Below are 22,059 nucleotides of genomic sequence, written 5' to 3' on the forward strand. Positions count from 1 at the left end.
AGCGCTTGCCTTGCATGTGTGAGGCACTGGATTTGATCTTCAGCACCACACAAAAATAAATAAAATAAAGGCACGTTGTCAACTACAAACAAACAAAACCTTCAAATGCAAAATTTTCATATTGCTCTAAAAATAATATTTCTATGTATTTTATATAGTATCTCATCTAGTTAACTAAAATATACACATGAAAAAAATGTGTAAACATAACACTTAAAGTGTAATGTGAAATATATATAAAGAAAGAAAAACTTAAACACTTAATGTAAGTAATTACACATCTAGGTCCCTATTAATCCTGTGACAGATATTTATCAGCTTCATTTCATTCATTCATTCGTTTATTTATATGTGGTGCTGAGAATTGAACCCAGTGTCTCACACGTTAGGCAAGTGCTCTATCACTAAGCCCACAATCTCAGCCCTATAAGCTTCATTTTATACATGAGGAAATAGGTACCAAGAGGCCAAGCAGTTTGAACAAAGGCACACCATTAGTAAATGAATCTGAAGCCTGGATTCCACTAGTCTGATACTCCACTTCACAGAACTGTGGAAACTGCATGTCAGCTGCTTGACCCAAGTGCCTGATTTTTCCCTCAAATTCCTTAAGAGTGGTGTTCCTGGTGCAGGTGTTGTGGCTCAGCAGTAGAGCACTTGCTGAGCATGTGTGAGGCACTGAGTTTGATCCTCACCACCATATAAAAATAAGTAAAATATGGATATTGTGTCCATGTACAACTAAAAATAATTTTTTTTAAAGAGAGAGTGAGAGAGGAGAGAGAGAGAGAGAGAGAAAATTTTTAATATTTATTTATTATTATCTTTTTTTAGTTCTCGGCGGACACAACATCTTTGTTGGTATGTGGTGATGAGGATCGAACCCGGGCCGCACGCATGCCAGGCGAGTGCGCTATCGCTTGAGCCACATCCCCAGCCCTAAAAATAATTTTTAAAAGTTAAAAAGAATGGTGCTCCTCTGTCCCCTAAGTCTTAACCATATATCTCTTCAAATATTTGACACTCTCTTCTCTCCCCAGAATCCCCACATCTAGTTATTTTCATTTGTCCTTTCCCTCTCTTATGCTGGTGTAGATGTCACCTCATCCTGCAGCACACACACAAAGTCTACCTCATAAATTCCTACAGCCCACTTTACACATTACCATTTTTTTTTTTTTTGATACTGGGAGCTAAACTCAGGTGCATTTTAACAGCAAACTATATCTCTAGCCCTTTTTGATTTTGAGACCAGGTCTCACAAAGTTGCTCAAGACCTCGCTGAACCGCTGAGGTGGGCTTTAAACTTGTGCTCCTCTTGCCTCAGCCTCCAGAATTGCTGGGATTATAGGTGTGCATCACCATACCCAGCAGATGTTACCATCTAACACCACCACCAACATATTTTTTTTCTAAATCTCTTCCAACTTAACTCAAAAAAATGCCCACACCAGCTCTGCTCCCTCAACTCCCAAAGTGTTTTCTTCAAGTCTTAGATCTGTTCTGTTTTCCTTATTTTTGAAAAGTGATTCCCTGTTCTCAGATTATTCAAATCCTTACTATTTTTAAAAGTCCACCCTCCCTCAAGTGATTTTGCCAAATAATACCTGGATAATTCTATTCTTCTTGGAACATGTAGCAATTTTGACTCTAGAGTATTATACATTTGACAATTTATCATATCATATTATATATGCCCATGATTTATTTTTCAAGTCTGTTCAACAAAGGCAGAGACTGTTGTTTTTCTTTTGGTGCTAGGGACTGAATCCAGAAGTGCTCTATTGCTGAGTTACATTCCCATCTCTAAGTTACTCAGGCTAGCCTCGAACTTAGGGGATCCTCCTGCCTCAGTTTCTAGTTGCTGAGATTACAGACATGCACTATTATGCCTGGCAAAGTTTGTCTTTTCTGAGGGTGGTTGAGGGAGGGAGAATCCTGAAACAGTAAGACTCTATCTAAAATGAACAAAGACCTCAAGATAGAGCCATCTGTCTTAGTGGGAAAGGGGGATAGTAAAAACTTTTAGAAAACCAAATAAAGCAAATCAACATTGAGTAAAAACAGTTCCAACACCCAGGAATCTCCAAACAGTGACAGGCAGCAGCAACTCCTTTCCTTTATTTCTTCCCTGTGTAAAAGGAAATTCAAGTTTTGCAGCTTTCCTTTCCTGCTCTCAGGTCCCCAATCAGACAAGTGACCACAGGCACCAAATCTTAGGCTGGATAATAGCACAGGCCTCAGACACCTGCCTCCAATTCTGAGGTCCAAATGGATATTTGTGTTAAGTCAGCATTAAATCCATCAAAAAAGAAAAGCGCCACTCAAAACCCGTGGGGGCAGCTAGGCCTGAAGCTTTAGGGTAGATCAGAGGCAGTCTTCTGAGGAATGAGTCTCAAGACAAGAGGCCACCTAAGCTTGGTTGGATGGAACCCCACGATAATGATGGTCACCTCTGTTTGTGTAGAGGGCTGCTGAGGGTAAGTCAGTTCGGTTGTCTGAAGAAAAGTGGCACACACAAATCTTTCAAAGGAAGCAATCAAAGCAGATCCTGGTCACAGCTCCATCTTCATGTGCCCAAGTGGTTGCTGGGTCAGCTGCAGGGCAGAAGCAGGCTTCCAAGGAGAGGGAGACAATGGGGTACTTCTAGGCCACATAAGCCTGTCTCTCAGGAGATTTCCAAGAGGGAAAGCTCATTCTCGGGGTCGGTTGACCATGACTTCGCCCAGGGCCTCCAACACCTCCCGCTTGTAGTCTTCAAAGTCCCCATCAATTTGGCTAACACTTTGCTCCTCCACTACCCACAGTTGGCAGTTGGTTTCTGTGATGAGCCGGGCATCATGGCTGACGACAATCACAGCTTGAAGAAAGACGATGAGAACAGAAGGCAGGGAGAAAGGAGAAAGAAAAATCAGAACATGGACAGAAGGGAGTTCCAGCCAAAGGACACTACAGCTTGGTCCCCAATGGGAGAAGGAAGGTATGTTCAGAACTGACTTACCACCCTTGTACTCATTGATGGCCTCCCCCAGAGCATCGATAGATTCTATGTCCAAGTTATTGGTTGGCTCGTCCTATGGAGGAGGAAGAATGCCATTACAACTTCTACCTTGCATTGCTGTTAACTCTTTTCCCATTCCCATTCAGTTCTCTCACCAAGATGAGGACATCGGGTTCCCGACAGGCCAGCTCTGCAAAGACAACTCGGGCTTTCTGCCCACCTGTCACAAAGAAAAAGGAGGTCTAAGGCTGCAGTTGTGGCTCAGTGGTAGAGCACCACATAAAGATAAAATAAAATAAAGGTATTGTGTCCATCTACAACTAAAAAAAATTAAAAAAAGAAGAAAAAGGAAGTCTATCATATCTCCCACCATCTTACACTGCTGAAGGTAACCCTCAAAGAGTGCCCATGTGTGCCCTAAGGCTCCCCAATTCTTGGTTCCTTCTCCTTTCTGCTCTAGGAACAGTGTGTACATGCATGATGAGGAGGGCATCTTCCCCAGCCCCTGGAGTGGTACCAGAGAGTTTGCAGATCTGGATGGTGTGCGCATGACTCTCAAGGCCAAAGCGGCCCAGGCACTTGCGTGCATCCTGGTAGGCTAGGTTGAAGCTCCGTTGCAGATATTCAGTGGGCGTCTCCTCCATGTGCAGCTGCTCTGCATATTGCTGGTTGAAGAAGCCAATTTTCTGCCCAAGAGGAAAGGGAGGTAACCAATCAAAGTGGTGCTTCCTCTACCCAATTTTCAGTCCCTGATTTCCAAAGTCAACTTACCAATCGGTGGTTCTTTCTCATTTCCCCATGTGTCTGCAAGGAAAAAGCAAGTGGTAAGGGTAGGGAAAGGGCAAAAGGGGCTGCACTTCCAGATCCCAACTTTTCTTTTTTCTGTGGTGCTGGGGATTAAACCCAGGGCCTTGTACATGTGAGGCAAGCACTCTACTAACTGAGCTATATCCCCGGCTCCCCAGATCCCAACTTTTCTGAAAGAAAACACCAGAATTGGGCTGGGAACAAGTGCACACACATATCCTAACAGGATGAACACACACCCAGGAAATCAGAAGGGGCAAAAGGAGTAAGAAGGAAAATAAAGAAGAAAAAAAAGGACAACCAGGAAGGGATTAACTGCAACAAACTTCCATATGGTGAGACTTACGAATAGCACAGGGTAAGGCCTCTACCTTAAATGGGGATTTAAGACAGCTGCTGGAAAGACTTAAAAAATACCTTTCTAAAGATCTACTTTGTGTGTCTTCCCTCCACTGGGAGAGGAGAAAAGACTACTGTCTTTTTAAAGCACCATATGGCAATACTCTGCAAAAGTCCTGCAAATACCTATTACCAAATAAACTATGGTAGACCATATAAACTAAACGTATGAGTATATAATAAATAGCATACAGAAACACTTAATTGTTATCTGGAGAAGGCTCATAACAATTCATGTGATACCCCTCTTCATAAGAAACATAATGTATCTTTGCAAAGGAAAAAAAGGAGAAAGGTATCCAACAAAACAGAAATACCAATCATATCTGTACTTTCCTCTTGGCTCAAACAATTCTTTTTTTGCCACTGTGCAACCTGCTTCAACACTAGGAGTCTACAGGCACAGAGGCCAGGCAATGGTTTAGGGTTGGAGTATGCTCTGGCACGGGATACTATGCTAGAGGCCCAGGGGACGGGCCCGGCATAAATCCAAACCCATGCATAGCTTATGTATTTTTTTTTTCTTTTTTTGGTACTGGGAATTAAACTCAGGGGCGCTCAACATTGAGCCACATGCTCAGCCCTACTTTGTATTTTATAGGGTCTCAGCATCTTGTTTTTGCTGACGCTGGCTTTGAACTCCTAATCCTCCTGCCTCAGCCTTCTAAGCCACTGGGATTACAGGCATGTGCCACCATGCCCAGCCTCGATATATATATTTTTTGTAACATGTAAAATTGGCTTCTTCAACATGGAGAGGTGCCCCCACTGCAACCCAGGCTTTCCTCTCTCCCTTCCCTAAACTGATTTACACTCTCCTCCTCTATTACTCCTTAGGGAGATGAATCATCTGTGATGGGGTTTTCAACCCACCCTACCAAGGGGGTTCCCTGACTCTAGCCTCCATTGGACAGGGAGGCCATCACACTTCTCATACTCTCCCTTCTTGGCTCCAGGACTCACCGGTGTCAGCTTGCCTGTTAGCAGCAGGAGTAGTGTGCTTTTCCCCACACCATTAGGACCCACGATGCATACTGAAAGAAAGAAATGACCAAACCAGGAGATCTCCAAAACTCTCCCTGTGACTCCTGTTCCACACCCAAACCACCCTATACCAACTCACTCCTTGAGTCCATGTCGATGCCAAAATCCAGGTTCTTAAAGAGTGGTTTCTGCCCCTCATAGCCAAATGTCACACCTGAAAGTCAGCAAATGAAGCAATTTATGCTCATTTCAGTTACTGTAAAGGTGACCCTAAATGTCCTGGCCTCAGAGGAAAAGAAAGGTCCCTGCTGGGGCTGGGACTGTGGCTCAGTGGTAGAGCACTTGCCTAGCATGTGTGAGGCACTGGGTTCGAGCCTCAACACCACATAAAGATAAATAAAGGTATTGTCCATCTACAACTAAACAATAAAGATATTTTTTTAAAAAACCTGTTTGGAAAAAAAAAAAAAAAAGGTCCCTGTATCGCTGGAGTCTGGGTGCACAAACTTGTGCTTCCTGTTGGCAGTGGGTAGTACTCACCATGCAGACCCAGCACAGGAGGGCTGAGTGGCGGGGGATTTGGGAAAGTGAAGCGCACAGTGTACTCCTTCGGGCGCTTCAGGAGCTCAGGGGCTTCCTGGGATTCCTCATCTTGGTTTTTCCGACGGCATTTCTGCTGTTTTCGAGTCAGGGCCTCCTTTGTTTGCTTTTCCTGGAGGGAAAAGAAAGAAATCTGTATGCTACCCAGTACACTGTTCTTGGAAGGTGTTCCACAGACCCCCTGCACTGTTAGGAGAAGAGTGGTAGTGGTACTCACCGCCTGCTTGGTGGACTTGCCACCAGCCTTCAGCTCCTTCAGCTTTTTTTCCTGCTTCTCATACTGTTTCAGCAGTTCTTTCTGCTTTTGCTGGTACATCTTCTTGAAGGTCACTAGCATGCAAAAGGGAGAGCAGTTTCAACGTTGCCCCTCTCTCTAGCAGAGGGACAACTGTGGATAGACAAGGATGGGGAAGACTATCACTGTTAAGAAATCTATAAAGATTCAGTTACCACAATGCCCCTACAGCCCTGCTACCCAGGCCACCTATTGAGGGTCAATCTCTCCCTCTGCCCTTCACAAACAATCCTACTTACTATAATTGCCTCTATAGTAGTGGAGCCGCTGGGCATCGAGATGGATGATATCAGTACACACATCATCCAGAAAGCCCTGGTCATGGGAGACAATCAGCAGTGTTTTCCGCCAGCCCTGAAGATAGCTGGGTTCAGAGAAGTAGGGAAGTGTCACAATGGTGAAGGGACAGACAAGTCCAGAAAAGCAAACAGACAATGAGGAGGACGGGAAAAGAGGACTGGACCAGGAGCTGTCAAGGGCATCGCAGACAACAACTAGAGGGAATGAGGGCAGGGAGGGATGGGGTAAAGTACACAATGGAAACCAATGACCCAAGGCCACAACCCAGGGCAACGCACTTATTGAGCCAGATAACAGCATTGAGGTCCAGGTGATTAGTGGGTTCATCCAACATCAGCAGTGTAGGCTCCATGAACAGTGCCCTAGAGCAGAGAATGGCAGTGCTGTCAGGGCAAACCCCAGAGAAGCCTCCCGGAGGCAGAGCCCATGAAAACAAACACTCCCTCCTAACCTCTCTTCAGAGATGGTTTTGGGCAGAAGATGTTGACAAGAACATATCATCAGGTAGGGAGAGAAATGGAGAAAGACTCCAAGGTCTCAAAATGTACATAGTAAGAGAGAAGTTGACCTCAGAACTCCCTACTGGCCTTGAAAGAGTGGGAAAAAGTGAGAAGGTCCTAGTAGTTTGGGGTTGGAAGGGAGATGGTGAGGCAGATGGCCCACCTGGCCAGAGAGACACGCATGCGCCAACCGCCTGAGAACTTCTGTGTGGGCCTATTCTGCATTTCAGGGTCAAAGCCCAGACCAGCCAGGATCCGGCGTGCTTTGGCCTCTGCAGCTGCTGCCCCAGTGGCTCGCAATTCCTCATATACCTGGGAGGAAGAAGAGGACTCATGTCTGAGGGCCTAGAGGCCCCTCCCCCCAAGTCTGAGCCATGTCCCCTGTGCCATCTCCTCTACCTTCTCTAGCCTCTCAGCAGCAGTGTCATCCCCCTGTTCCAACTGCCTCTGAAGTCGTCGTTCCTCTTCTAGCAGCTTCAATCGCTTGGTGTCAGCTCGAAGAACAGCCTGCACTGCTGGTGTTTCATCTGCTACTACCTCTGGAGGGCAGGGGGACAACACTCAGGTCACTTCTGGGCCCACAGAACCTATTTTTCACTTCCCTTTAGATCCAGTGCTGGTCTGCCTAACCTCTCCCAGCACTCTGTACTTATTCCAAATAAGATATTCTCAAATCTTTCATTTATCCTCCTCTCCTGTCTTTCTAGCAACCCTTTCCCAGGCCCCAGCCTCCTTCATGTCCTTCCCAACTCCACAACCACAACTTCTATTTTTGACTGGCTCTTCTGCTCTAATTGCCCACCCTGTCTCCCTCTCCACACTGGCTCACCCTGCTCACACAGCAGCACATCAATGTTAGGAGGGATGCTCAGGGCACGGTTGGCGATGTGCTTGAGGAGTGTGGTCTTGCCCTTGCTGGGGAATGAGAGCTATGAGGATCAGGCCAACATGGAGAAATCCCTTCTTTCCCCTCCAGTCCCATCTCCTCACCCGTTAGGTCCCACCAGCCCATAGCGGCGTCCAGCTACGATGTATAGATCTGCATTCACAAACAACTCCTTGCCGTGGGCCGAGATACTGAACTTCTCCAGCTACAGCCATTGGGACAGGGGGCAAAGGGGAAGGTCAAAAACATAAGAAGTCTCATTCTAGGACAGGAGCTACAGCTTTGGCCCCACAGGGGAGATCAACAAACCCCTACTTCCAGCAGAATCACCCTTTTCTCACCATAGCAGGCTACTGCCTCTTATCGGAGTCTTCCCATCTCTAGCCAGGTTGGTGTACCCTATTCTTTTCCCTCCCCAGGTGGACCCCTCTGCTTCCACTGTGTTTTCTGTCTCCTTGCTCAGGTTGGTAGAACCCAAGATGCAGAAAATACGTCCCCATTTTCTTCCTGGTGGAGCAGCCCTTTCACACCCCGACTTCCAGGGTTGCCACAGCCACTCAGGGCAGGTGAGAGAACCCACTCCTTCCTAGGTGATCAGGTTGGACAGGGACTCCTCAGATCTCACCTTGATATCAGATGCATTTTCTAACATTGCCTGTCGGGAGGACACCTCTGCCTGGGATACAGAGAAGTCATTTTCGGCAGCATTAGCTGCTTTTAATGAAGCCACCTGGCGCTCATAATCCATCTGAGAAGGAAAAACTACATTGGAGGTCATCTGTAACATTGCCAGTTTCCTGTTATCATGATACAATCCCATGTCATCAGGCATTAAGATGATGCTCAGAGCATAAGTCTTTCCTTGCTCTAATTGTTTTACTTCAAGTAGTCCCCAAAGCTCTCCTGCCTTGTCCCTAACTTCACATATGCCTTAGTTAAATCATTAAAAACAACAACAAAAAAACCCTTTATTTTGACCACTAAGAACCAATGACTTACCTGTTTCTTGAGCTTTTTCTTCTCCTTTTTGCTAAGGTGAGCATAGGGATCATCTGCCTTAGACTCTCCCTCTTCCTCCTCTCCTTCCTCTGAACCCTGTGGAAAGCAGTGGATGATGGAAAAAAATAAAGACCCTTCTATAACTTGAATTTCTATCATATATACCCACCTTATATCCCCTCCCACCTGGTCCCAGTTCCACAGCTGGTTCTGTCTTCCTTCACCCACAATCCTGAGAGGTCTTGGGATCCTATCTTATTCTCACTCCCACCCCTTGCTCTCCATGCAGTAGTCTATTAGTCTCTGCCACTAAGTATAGGACAACACAGATGGTATGAATATGAGTATATGAAGTGTAACAATGTTTAGGTACCTAGAGATACAATTTTTAAGAAAATATAACTGAGGGTGGAATAAATGAGTTTTAAATGATATTCATTTGTATCAAATAAATTTCTGTAGTTTATACATTAACATGCAAAGAAAGGATCAGGCAGCCCTAATGTACAACCAGTGAAGAATATAGAACTTCAGAACTAGAAATTACTTAGCGGGGTTAGGGGAGTGTAGTAGAGTGATAAAAGTGCTTGCCTAGCATGTCTGAGAGGCCCTGTGTTCAATCCCTAGCACCACCAAAAATAAATAAACCATTAGTTATACGAACTCTAACACTAGAATTCCGTACATCACCCAGATGGAAAAACTGAGAAAACAAGAGGTAGGAGGGTCACACAGGTAGTGAATGGCAGATCTGGACCTGACTAAGACAAACTGTAGGGCTCTTTCCTCTCTGGATCAGGAGCCAAAAGCTACAGTTCATGAGCCAAATCTGACCTGATGCCTGTTTCTATATGGCCTGTGAGATAAAAATGGTAGTTGGATGTAGCTCAATGATAGAGCACCACTGGATCAATCCCTAGTAACATACAAAAAAATTAAAACCAACAAAAACCAAAAAGGAAGAATACGCAACAGAGATCATTTGTGAACTATAAAGCCAAAAATATTTACTATGTGGCCGTTTATAGAAAAGTCTGCAGATTCCTGCTCTGGTAGTGACAATGCCCCCCATCACAACTATCCCAGAAGGGCCACAGAGTCTCAGTCCTTCCCCAAACCTCCCCCAAGCACGATAAATACCTGTTCTGACTTTTTGGCCTTCTCTTTTCCTTGTTTGGGAGGCTCCTTTTCTTTCGTTATTTCATCTTCTTCAGCTTCCTCTTCACTATCCAGAGCAGCAAATTTATTTTGAGGCTAATTGAGAAAAGACAGGAATGGTGAAATGCTCTAATTCTTGAGACCCAGTATCCCCTTCTGTCAGTCACTCTCACCTTGGCCTTCCCTTTCGACTTTTCTTCCTTTCCCTTTTTGCCCTTGAGCCCAGGCTGTTGCTCCTCAGATACAGCCTGAAGGAGATACAAGCATACACAGAAATTAGTTTGTTGCTCTGCTGCTGAGTACAAGCATTTTTAGGGAGCCTATTGTATTCCAGTTAACAATACTGAGTACTACTCCCAAGAAATGAGACCCAGAAAAGCCCCCAAAAAGAGAACTTGAGAACATCAGCAAAGCTGGGCAGGACAGCACATGCTTGCAATTCCAGCAACTCAGGAGGATGAGGCAAGAGGCTCACAAGTTTTGAGATCAGCCTCAGCAATTTAGGAAAACCTTGTCTCAAAAAGGGGATGGAGTTGTAGCTCAGTGGTAGACTACTTGCCTAGCATGTGTGAGACATTGGGTTCAATCTCAGCACCACATTAAAAAAAATAAAATAAAGACACTGTGTCCATCTACAGTTAAAAAAAAAAATTAAAAAATATTAAAAATGGCTGGCAATGTAATCAGTGGTAAAGCACCCCTGGGTTCGGGGAAGTAGGGGATGGAAGAGAACACATGTGAGAGAACATCAGTAAAGCTAAGGGACTCTGAGTCAGGCAAGTGCACAAAGTGGGTAGGTGGTACCAATGCAGCACGGACGGCTTCCTTGGAAGGATGAATCTAGAGAAGAGGTATTGGATGTTGGGCTTGGAGGATTCCAGGGAAGGGAAAGAAGCAACATGAAGTACAAAGGCTTCAACACTGACATCGTTAAAGTGAATGCCAACATGTGGTCAGGCTGATGGGAAAAGGAAGAGTCCTAAGTGGAAAAAGAAAGGGCCAAGGGCCCTTGTTTTAGATTTTGAATTTAAGGCAAGAGAATCACTGAAGATTGTTAAATGATAGAGTATTTTTTTGTACCAGGAATTGAACTCGGGGGCACTCAACCACTAAGCCACATCCCCAGCCCTTTTTTGTATTTTACTTAGAGACATGGTCTCATTGAGTTGCTTAGCGCCTCTCTTTTTTGCTGAGGCTGGCTTTGAACTTGTAATCCTCTTGCCTCAGCCTCCGGGGCCACTGGGATTATAAGCATGTTCCACCAGGCCAGTTGATCAAAGAGTATTTTAAAAGATGACTTTGATAGTTTAAATAAGATAAATCTAGTACAGCTAAGTTTAAAGCAGAAAACTACCACACTGTGGCCAGAATGGGGTGTAACTGCATCACTTTCACCTTATTGATCCGATTCTTCTCTGGCTTAGCAGCCTTAGGAGGATGTTTTTCTTCCTCCTCCTCCTCTTCACTCTGATCCTGAATCAGGGCTGCAAAAACATTACCACCCTAAAAAAAGGGACACAAAAGTCAATGTGATGGTCACAGTTGCATGTTTAGGGTCTTTGGTTACCACACCAATGGCTCACCTTGGTCTTCTTTCCTGCTCGGGGTATTGGGGCAGGTACTGAAATGACAAGGGGAAAAGATGAGGTTGATAAGAGAATTCTGCTTGGCTCCTCCATTTTATCCACATCCACAATCAAAACATGAGGCATTCCACATCACGCAAGGAATCCATGTACCTACTTTCCCTCAGGTCACTTACTCTCTTCCTCTTCGTCACTGGCAGGTACAGAAAGCTTCTTAAGGCGCTCCATAAGCTCTTTTTCCTCTCCATCATCATCCACATCCTTCTTCCGCCGGCCTTTTCGAGTGTCTCGCTTCTTCTTTTGCTGCTGAAAGAAAACAAAAAGGGGAGGATGAAGGCCCCTGCTATTTCTCTGCACCAAGGAATGCTCCCCATCAGATGAGTTGGCTGGAGGTGGACCCCAGATGCTCCAGGATTAGGGGCCCCTATCACTTGTACCTGTTGCTGCTGCTGCTGCTGTTGTTCCTTCTCCTTGAGCACTTTCTCTTCTTCCCCAGCCTGTTTATCTTCTACTGCCAGCTCCTCAAAGAACTATAAAGGGGTTAAGATATGATTCAGTGTGGCTCCAAGACCAATCAGGCCCTGCATCCTACCTTCACCCCTTCTCAATTTTCTTAAAAAAAAAAAAAAAAAAAAAAAAAAAGGCCTGGCACAGTGGTGCATGCCTGTGATCCCAATCAACTTTGGAGGCTAAGGCAGGAGGACTGCAAGTTCAAAGCCAACTTGGGCAACTAACAAGACCCTGTTTGGGGGGCAGGAAGGGAAAAAAGGCATACACTGGGGGGAAAGGAGTGGGGGTATAGGTTAGTGGTAAAGCACCCCAATAAGTTAAAGCACCCATAGATTAGTGGTAAATGCTCTCAAGTTGCTGGGATTATAGGCGTGCACCACCACCCTTTGTTCAATCCCAATACGCCACCTCCCTACCACACACACAAAAAAATAATGTAAAAAAACAAACCAAACCCAAAAAATCCAAAAAATAACAGAGGATACCTTATTTTTAATGTTGTAGTTTTGAGATGGGGATCTCACCTGTACTGCCCCAAGGCTGGCCTCAAACTCCTAGGCTCAAGTAAGCCTCCTGTCTCAGCCTTCCAAGTAGCTGTACTACAAGTACCCGGCTCTGGCCCCTCTCTTGACAAAAGTTTTTTCCTTCCCTCAGACTTCTCACCCACCTTCACAGAGCCATTTATTTATTTATGGTACTAGGGACTGAATCCAGGTACACTTAATCACTGAGCCACATCCCAGCCCCTCTTTATTTTTTATTTTAAGACAGGGTTCTGCTGGGTTGCTTTAGAGCCTTGCTAAGTTGCTGAAGCTAGCCTCGAACTTATGGTATCTTGCCTCAGCCTCTCAAGTTGCTGGGATATACAGGCGTGCACCACCACACCCAGTATGGCCATTTATTTTGCCTGGAAACACCCACAGTCATTGCTCTTCCTCAACCCTCATTTTCTCACCGTCTTTTTGGTCTTCTTGTCCTTCTTCCCTTTCTTCACCACCTTGTCTGGAAGGTTAAGCAGACATGATAAATGCTCAGCTACAAATTCCAAAGCTGCCTGATCTCCCCTGCTAAACTTACAGTGGCCCTCACACCTCATACCTGTGATATTTTTCAGCTCAAGTATTACTCCCTAGACTTTGTGCTGCCCCACAATTCCTAGCATTCCTATCCCACCCCACAAGTATCTCTTTACTAAACAGCTACCATGCATCAAACAAAGCAGCATATGAGACAACTGTGCTTCCCTCTGGAGTGTGTAGGCTTTGGGAAGAGATTTCTTTGTCCCCCCGCCTTGGTATCAGGATTTGAACCCAAAGGGACTTAATCTCTGAGCAACATCCCCAACTCTTTTTATACATTTTTATTAGAGACAGGGTCTCACTAATTTGCTTAGGGCCTGGCTAAGTTGCTAAGGCTGATTTTGATCCTCCTGCCTCAGCCTCACCAGCCACTGTGACTATAGGCATTTACCACTGTGCTCAGCTTGGGGGAGAGACTTTTCAAAAGCAATTACAAGCTTGGCAGAGTGGTGTACACCTGTAATCCCAGCAACTCGGGAGGCTGAGGCAGGAGAATCACAAGTTTGAGGCCAGAATTGCCAACTCAATGAGGAAACTTTGTGAGACTCTCTCAAAAACAAAGCAAAAACAAACAAACAAACAAACAAACAAAAAAAGGTCTGGGGATGTAAAGTGACCCTGGGACCCTGGGCTCAAATCCCAGTACGAAAACAAAACAAAACAAAAAACTAAAAAGGTAAAGCCTACTTGGCAGTATGCAGAGGGATCAACCCCACTGTCCTCATCTCTGGTGCCCTGCCATCAAATGCCGCAGTCTGGCTGGGCACAATTCAGGAGCCACTTGTCAAAAGAAAAGAACTTTATTTTTAGAACCACACATGCCAAACAAAACAGCTCCTCAGGAAAAACCCTCAGAGCCCAACTGCCACCACCAGCTTCCCACAAGCCTCTCACACAAACACCAGCCTCACCACCTCCCACAATCCTCCTGTTCTTGAGGCCATTGGCTGGGTCACGTGGGCGGAGCCAAAGAGGTCCCCCCAATGAGCATCACCGCAGAGGAGCCAATCAGCTAGATGTTTGCTGGGGCTGCTGTGAGCCAATCATCAGCTGGCAGTCTGAAAGTTTGCTGGCAGCTGGAAGTTTGCTGGGGCCCCTTTGGCTGTGGCTTTCAACATCATCACTTGTAAGCTAACACCTGAAGCATGAGTAGCTGGTAGGCACATGGTGGGGTTCCAGTGCTACACACAAGTCCAGCTATAAGAAAGCATATCCACTGGGCAACAGAGAAAGTCTTACTATGGCTAAAGCTTAGAGGCTGAAGGGTAGAATGGCAAAGGTAAGGCTGGAGTAAGGGTTTATGATCATGAGTGAGAATATATAGGCGTTTATAATCATGAATGAGGCCTTTATGTATATGGTCACTTTTGTCCCTGTAAGTCCCGCTCTGGCTTCAAGTGGAGCAAAGACAGGAGTGAACAAGAGTACTGGGCAATCTGTTGGGAGTCCGTCATAGCAGTCCAGGAGACAGACAACAGTGGCTTGATTAAGGGTGGTGGTAGGGCTGGGGATGTGGCTCAAGCGGTAGCGCATTCGCCTGGCATGCGTGCGGCCCGGGTTCGATCCTCAGCACCACATACCAACAAAGGTGTTGTGTCCGCCTAGAACTAAAGAATAAATATTAAAAATTCTCTCTCTCTCTTCTCTCAATCTCTCTTTAAAAAAAAAAAGGGGGTGGTGGCAAGGGGAGAAAGAGAAACAAGAATTCAGGGGCTGGGGTTGTGGCTTAGTGGTAGAGTGCTCGCCTAGCACGTGTGAGGCACTGGGTTCGATTCTCAACCACATATAAATAAATAAAAGTAAAGGTATTGTGTCCATTTGCAACTAAAAAAAAAAAGAATTCATAGGATGGAGGCAGTGTTAAAAAAAAAGTGAAAACAGTATGACCCTATGTGCATACATAATTACACGACCAGTGTAATCCTACATCATGTACAACCAGAATTATGAGAAGTTACATTCATTTATGTAAATGGGTCAAAGTGCATTCTATTGTCATGTATAACTAATTAGAACAAACAGATTTTTAAAAATAAAAGAGAAAGCATGCAAGAGACCATTCCTATATTTCTTTATTTTTTTGGTACCAATGATGAACCCAGGGCGCTCAACCACTGAGCCACATCCCCAACCCTTTTTATATTTTATTTTTGAGATAGGATGTAAGTTGCTTAGAGCCTTGCTAAGTTGCTGAGACTAGCTTTGAACTTGCCATCTTCCTGCCTTAGCTTCCAGAGCTGCTGGGATTACAGGCGTGAGCCACCACACCTAGCCATTCTTATCTTGTTAGCTACTAAAATTAATTGATTATAGGTTCCATTCACTAATTTAGGAGACAGTGGAAAAGATCCCTTCCCCCAACTTCAACTTCCATGCGGGGAATGATAAGAAGATTTCATGAATTCAGTTTGGGATGCTGTGTATGATATGTTGTATGTAGGCCATGTAAATAGTTATCTGGTAAAACAGCTGGGTCCATGCCCCATCTGCTCTGCTCATACATTAACAACACAGATCACAATGTCATATTTACCTGTTTGTTAGTTTTTTATTCTAAAAAACCACCTGAACAGTTTAATTTGTATTCACAGGGAGCAAAGTGGGAGGTCAATAAAAGTTTGCTGACTTGGTGGGCATGGTTGTGCACACCTGTAATCCCAGTGGCACAGAAGGCTGAGATAGGAAAATCTCGAGTTCAAAGCCAGCTTCCGTAATGGCGAGGCATTAAGCAACTTAGTGAGAACCTATCTCTAATAAAATAAAAAAATTGGGCTGGGGATGTGGCTCAGTGGTTGAGTGTCCCTGAGTCAATCACCTGTTAAAAAAAAAAAGTTTGCTGACTGGATTACTTTCAGCTCCTCCCTTCAGTCAATCTGTTTCCCTGAAGGTAGAGGACTATGTCTAATACCTGCCACCCATCAGATTGAGAGATAGTTACCAGCCTCTTGATTTCTCTTTATGCCAGGTCTATCCACTATCATAGAAACCATATATTCATCTAAAGCATTCCTATAATCATTTAACAAGACAAAAACAACAACAATAATGACAAACAAAGCAACTAACCACAATAGCTTAAATATTCTTAGGCTTGAATTCTCAAAACCAGAATTCCAGGAATTCCACAGAAATCTCTCTCTTTTTTTTTTTAATTTTTTTTTCAAAGAGAGAGTGAGAGAGAGAGAAGGAGAGAGAGAGAGAATTTTTTTAAATATTTATTTTTAGTTTTTGGCGGACACAACATCTTTGTTTGTATGTGGTGCTGAGGATCGGACCCGGGCCACATGCATGCCAGGCGAGCGCGCTACCGCTTGAGCCACATCCCCAGCCCAAATCTCTCTTTTTTTGTAGTGGGAATTGAACCCAGAGCTCTGAACTACATCCCCAATCCTTTCTATTCTTTGAGACAGGATCTCACTAAGTTGCTCAGGATAGCGTCTAACATCTAATTCTCCTGCCTCAACTTCCTAAATTGATAGGATTACAGACACATGAAACCAAGCCAAGCTAAGTTAGGAAAGTTTTACTGAACATGTACTTTGCTAAAAAACCAGAGACAAGGAAGGGCAATCAGTCTCCTATCCTTTCTGTTTCCTACTCCCACCTATGCTCTGGACATTGGCATCTCCCTGATGAAGTCCCTTGAATTTTACATACACATACATACACATGTATATTTTAGTTGTAGATGGACACAATACCTTTATTTTATTTATTTTTATGTGGTGCCAGGGATTGAACCCAGTGCCTCATGCATGCTAGATAAGCACTCTACCACTGAGCCACCCACCCCGGCCCTCCCTGAAATTCTTCTTTTTTAATACTTATTTTTTAGTTGTAGTTGGATACACAATATCTTTACTTTATTTTTTTGTGGTGCTGAGGATCCAACCCAGGGCCTCGAATGTGCTAGGCGAGCGCTCCATTGCTGAGCCACAATTCCAGCCCCACCTCCCTGAAATTCCTTTTTTTTTAAAATTTTTTAATATTTATTTTTTTTTTTTAGTTTTCAGCGGACACAGCATCTTTGTATGTGGTGCTAAGGATCGAACCCGGGCCGCACGCATGCCAGGCGAGCGCACTACCGCTTGAGCCACATCCCCAGCCCCAAATTATTTTTTTTTAAATTTTTATTTATTTATTTTTAGTCATACATGACAGTAGAATGCATTTTGATATATAATACATACATGGAATATACATACACCAATCATATTGTCTGTTCTATTCTGCTGCCCTGAAATTCTTATATCTTCATTTACTCTGTTGTCCCCCATCCAGAATACATTTCAAAATCTGATCCCAGTATTAGACACTAGTGTGATAGGATTGGAAAGATGAGTAAAATCAATAACAAAAGGCTTTACATGCCAGCCCAAGGAATTCAATCCTAAATACATTAAAAGGGAGGACCCACCCAAGTACATAAGAAGGAATGATGTGATCAGCTTGCCCTGACAACATGCTAATTTCCTCCAAAGACTAATACAATCAAACTACGCCCTTCCTTTTTTTAAACCAGGGATTGAATCCAGGGGCACTTAATCACTTAGTCATATCTCCAGCCCTTTTAATTTTTGAGACAGTGTCTCGCTAAGTTACCTAGGGCCTCACTAAATTGCTGAGGCTGGCTTTGAATTTACAATCTTCCTGCCTCAGCCTTCCAAGTTGCTGGAATTATAGGCATTTGCCACCACGCCCAGTTTTAATTTTTCACCCTTCATCCTAGTTCTGGTCCATGTCACTTCCTTAGTAACTATTTGAAGTGTTCATTCTCTTACCACTTCTTACCTGAATCACTGCCAGAGCCTCCAAAATAGGTTCCCTGTCTCTATCAACTAATTCAAAGCCATTCTCGACTGATCAGTGTCATCAGGATAAACTTGATTCTATCATTCAGTTATTTAATTCACTTCCTTCTTAATGCCTTTAGGATTAAACTTCTTGAAAGAGCACTTGAAACCTTTCATATATTTCGCCTGTACATCTTCTCAACCCCTTCAGAACAGTCACAAGGTGCCAGTCATGCTCACCTACATTTCTGTCTTTACACAAACTACTTCTACTTGGAATGCTCTTTCCCCTTGCTAACTTATACTGATCTTTCAAGAATAAACTCAGCTACTTCATATTCTTAGGAGGCTTTGCTGACATACCTACTTTACCTGTCTGAAATGTTCCTCTACAGTCCCATTGCTTTCTCAGGCACATTCATCACACTCCTCAGTCACTGGGGTGAAAGTTCTATCCCTTCTATTGGACGGGTGCCCCTTGAGGGAAAGGCATGTTTTTGTGTTTCTTTTGTTTTTGATACAGGGTCTCACCATGTTACCCAGACTGGTCTCCAACTACTAGTCTCAAGTGATCCTTCTGCCTCAGTCTCCTGAGTAGCTGGGACTACATGCATCTGCATCACTACTTCCAGCAAAAAAAGCTTATTTTTAATCTCTAGATTCCCAGTTATTCTGCACAATACCTGTATACAGTAGGCATCCAATAAATGCTTGTAACATTACTCATTGTGTAACTATAGTGGTTATTTGTGTCCATTTATCTACTCCTTGAAGTGACTTCAAGTCTGCGATGATGTCTTCATGTTTTTTTTTCTTTCTACTCCCAAAGCAGTATACACCATACCTAACTGAAAACAAGCGCTCCACATTCTCTGCTTTAAGTAAATCTTAAACCCTATTCTAACATCCAAAATCTATAGCCTTGCTCCAGTTGATTTAGATGGAGCTGTCACAAAAAAAGCCCAGAAGGAGAAAAAGCACACAAGGAGTCATCTTTTCCTGAAAAACTAGAGGGATATGGACTTAGGCGATGTGTGCTCGCGCGCTGGGGCAGGGGAGGTCGAGGCGGAGTTTCTATGTTGCTGAGCTATACAGAGTGATGGAGAAGATGTCCAGAATAAAAGAATGGAGGACTTTCTCATTTCTCTCCAAATCTCCCTAGATACCATATGTTCCTCCTGGTCCCGTGCCTAGTCCCTTGTAAGCTCACAAACGATATTCTGGCACTTTTCCTTTCCCCAATCCAAACACTCTCTTGCCGGGGCAAACACTTCCCAGCACCACAGCACACATGCGCACGACCCCGTGCACGGGCCTGACGACTCTAGCGCCTAGTAACCCCTCCTAAGGCATGCGCCTTCTCCTCTCTCTTCTCCCGTTTCCTCCGTACATACGATCCTCACCTGAGGGACTTGTGCTGTCTCCGTCCCCGATCCACTCGGGCTCCGGTGGTTGCTGCTTGGGTCCCTTCGGCATTGCGGTGGCAGTTACTGCTACCCTGGCGGCGCCCTGTGCTATTTCCGCTTCCGGTGGCGTGGATTTCCCCCGAACGGGGTGGGCTCTCCAGGCCGGCTCGACCGTCTCCGCCCCTGCCCCCGGCGGCCCACTAGCGCGCCGCCCGTCACCTAGTGGGCGTGGTCTGCAGTTTCGGGGCGGGGCTGTGGTCCACCAGCTGGCTTTGCGTCGGCAACGCGTTTGTGACTGCCGGGGAAGCCTGACCCAGTGTCCCCGTGACACTGACAGACTCAAAGAATTTACATAAGGATTTCTAGGTAGTATTAAGTAGTTGAGGCATACTTTTTATTAAAAAGTGAATGCTATCTTCTAACATTTCCGTATGACTGATCAGGGGCAAAAAAGACAGTAGAGTTCATCAACTAAGAAATAGGCTTGTCGGTCCAGTGTTGTTGACATGTGTAACAAAATCCCGAAAAGTACGGGTGTAAAAGAGGAACTCCAGCACATAAATCATAGTGCAGCAAGCCTGAGCTCACTATTTTTGTTTCCCTAGATGATTACTTTGCTGAGTTTGATTCAGCTACGATAAACTGCACAAACAGTAAAATGACATCCAATGCAAAGTGTACACTGATAAATTTTGGCATCCATACACCCTTTAAACCATCACCACAATTAATTTGCGGGTTGATTTCAAACTACTGTTTAATAGATGAAGGGCCCAGTGCACAGTGTCACACATCTCTAATCCCAGTGCCTCTGGAGATTGAGGCAGGAGTAGCAGAATCCGAGGCTTGCCTGGGCAACTGAGAAAGAGTCTAAAAAAGAGGAATGGGGATTTAGATCAGTAGTAAAGTGCCCTTGGGTTCAATCCCCAATACTCCAACAAAACAAAACAGTAGGTATGGGAGCTTGAGCAAACTGATTGTATAGCCTTGTCAGCTCCTGAAGATCAGGGGCCAGTTTTTCTTTTTCTTTTGGCACTGGGGATTGAACCCAGGGGTGCTTTATCACTGAGCTACATCCTCAATGCTTTTAAAAAAAATTGGAGACAGGGTCTGTTTCTGAGGGTATCTCTATGTTGTTGAGGCTGGCTTTGAACTTGTCATCTTCCTGCCTCATCCTTCCAAGACTCTGGGATTTTAGGCATGCATCACTATTCCAGGCAGGGGCCAGTCTTTTGACTTCATCCTCCTCACTTTCCCAGCAACATTTGCTAGTAGTTGGTAACTGCTTTCCATCTCACTGGCTTCTCCCTTTTATTTTTTAGACAGGGTCTCACTAAATTTCTGAGGCTGGCCTCAAACTTGCAATTTTTCTGCCTCTGCTCCTAAATTGCGGGGATTATAGGCTTCTGCCATGTCTGCCCATGGATGAGGAAGCTAGAGCTTTCTTAGGACTATGAATGAGTTTGTAGACCATAGAACTGAAAACTGAGGGTTTTTTTTTTTTTTTGTACCAGGGATTGAACCCAAGGGTGCTTAACCACTGAGTCACATCCCGCCCTTTTTGAGATAGTCTCAGTAGGTTGCTTACAGCCTCGTTTAGTTGCTGAGACCATCTTCAAACCTGCAATTCTCCTGCTTCAGGTTTTGTGGTGGCTGGGATTACACATATGCATCACCATGTCCAGCAGCTCTGTGTTCTGAATACCTAAGGGCCTTGTGGTGGCATGATTGTCACATATGCATTGGACTATCTCTTGTGAGAGAAATTAACTGTTTACTTAAGACTAACTTAAGGCATTACAACTATAATACTTAAGCCTGGTTATCTGAGACATGGTAGGTGCTTTAGAATACATGCATGATTGTGGCTTCAACCATCACCTATATGCAGATGACACATATCAATATTTCTAGTAATCTATCAAAACCTGTATATTCATCCAAGTACTTACCTATGCTTGGATGTCATAAGACAACTTAACCAAGCCAAAATTAGTGGCTGCCTGTTTTCTCCCAGTAGTTTTTTTTTTTTTTTTAAACAGAGATATGTAAGCCAGAATAACCTGGAGAAAATCTAAAAGTATGTTCATTTTGACCTGTTATTCACAAATGTCTCCTTTACTCCAACTTGACTACCCAAATCTACGCCACCATCACAGCTCATCTGTACTAACTGAAGCAACCTGCTAGCCAGGCCATTTCCATATAAACGGAGTTTTTTTTTTTCTTTTGAAAACCGGGGACTGAACTCAGGGGCACTCAGCCACTGAGCCACACCCCCAGCCATATTTTGTATTTTATTTAGAGGCAGGGTCTGAGTTGCTTAGTGCTTCACCATTGCTGAGGCTGGCTTTGAACTCATGATTCTCAGCCTCCCAAGCTGTTGGAATTATAGGTGCGTGCCCTGCACCCAGCTACAAATGGATCTGTTTTGGAAAAACCCAATGGATCCATGATCCTCACCAGTATGCAAAACTTTAAAATTCCTTTAAGATCTAAATCCTTATGTTCTGCAACCCCGAGTGGTCAATTTCTCATTGTTCTACCTTCTTTACCACATCCTTCATCTCCATCAAACACCTTTACTGGGACTACCCTCCCATCCCACCTCTTTGTTTCTTTCAGAACTTATCTTGGGTATCATTTCCCTTTCTGATTTTATCATATTATACTCCCCCCTTTCACTGTCTAATTTCACAGGTATTTGTGCGTCCCCCTTTCACCACTAGGGATCAAACCCAGAGACACTTCTAACA

General features: G+C 44.4%; 1 protein-coding gene and 1 non-coding gene across 3 annotated transcripts; both read right to left on the reverse strand.

Annotated features, from left to right (window-relative positions):
- Positions 1-1,682: 1,682 nt before the first annotated feature.
- On the reverse strand, positions 1,683-19,436 carry Abcf1 (ATP binding cassette subfamily F member 1). 2 transcript variants are annotated; one of them, XM_026414310.2, is made up of 25 exons: positions 19,301-19,436; positions 12,981-13,027; positions 11,953-12,045; positions 11,692-11,818; positions 11,513-11,550; positions 11,325-11,432; positions 10,103-10,177; positions 9,912-10,025; positions 8,772-8,867; positions 8,398-8,520; positions 7,877-7,977; positions 7,716-7,801; positions 7,286-7,425; positions 7,050-7,198; positions 6,665-6,748; positions 6,326-6,450; positions 6,009-6,121; positions 5,732-5,903; positions 5,331-5,405; positions 5,171-5,241; positions 3,773-3,805; positions 3,519-3,687; positions 3,157-3,221; positions 3,002-3,074; positions 1,683-2,860 (listed from the first exon to the last, which is right to left on the reverse strand). In XM_026414310.2, the coding sequence occupies exons 1-25, from the start codon at positions 19,371-19,373 to the stop codon at positions 2,694-2,696; spliced, it is 2,517 nt and encodes an 838-aa protein (XP_026270095.2). In that variant the 5' UTR covers positions 19,374-19,436; the 3' UTR covers positions 1,683-2,693. The 2 variants fall into 2 exon arrangements, with proteins under 2 accessions (XP_026270095.2, XP_026270094.2); XM_026414309.2 differs by having other exon boundaries at positions 11,692-11,821.
- On the reverse strand, positions 4,572-4,708 carry LOC113200800 (small nucleolar RNA SNORA42/SNORA80 family). The gene has a single exon (XR_003303083.1). It is a non-coding gene; the product is annotated as a small nucleolar RNA SNORA42/SNORA80 family (small nucleolar RNA).
- Positions 19,437-22,059: the final 2,623 nt, after the last annotated feature.

The sequence above is a fragment of the Urocitellus parryii genome, chromosome 8 (genome assembly GCF_045843805.1).
Source record: "Urocitellus parryii isolate mUroPar1 chromosome 8, mUroPar1.hap1, whole genome shotgun sequence".
Taxonomy (NCBI): Eukaryota; Metazoa; Chordata; class Mammalia; order Rodentia; family Sciuridae; genus Urocitellus; species Urocitellus parryii.

Excerpts from the sequence above, each read along its gene's own strand:
- Abcf1 (XM_026414309.2), bottom strand. The coding sequence starts at position 19,373 with ATGCCGAAGGGACCCAAGCAGCAACCACCGGAGCCCGAGTGGATCGGG. Across the intron at positions 8,521-8,771 it reads AGAAAAAGCTCAAGAAACAG|ATGGATTATGAGCGCCAGGT; the intron begins GTAAGTCATTGG and ends TTTCCTTCTCAG. Across the intron at positions 7,802-7,876 it reads GGGCTGGTGGGACCTAACGG|CAAGGGCAAGACCACACTCC; the intron begins GTGAGGAGATGG and ends CTCATTCCCCAG.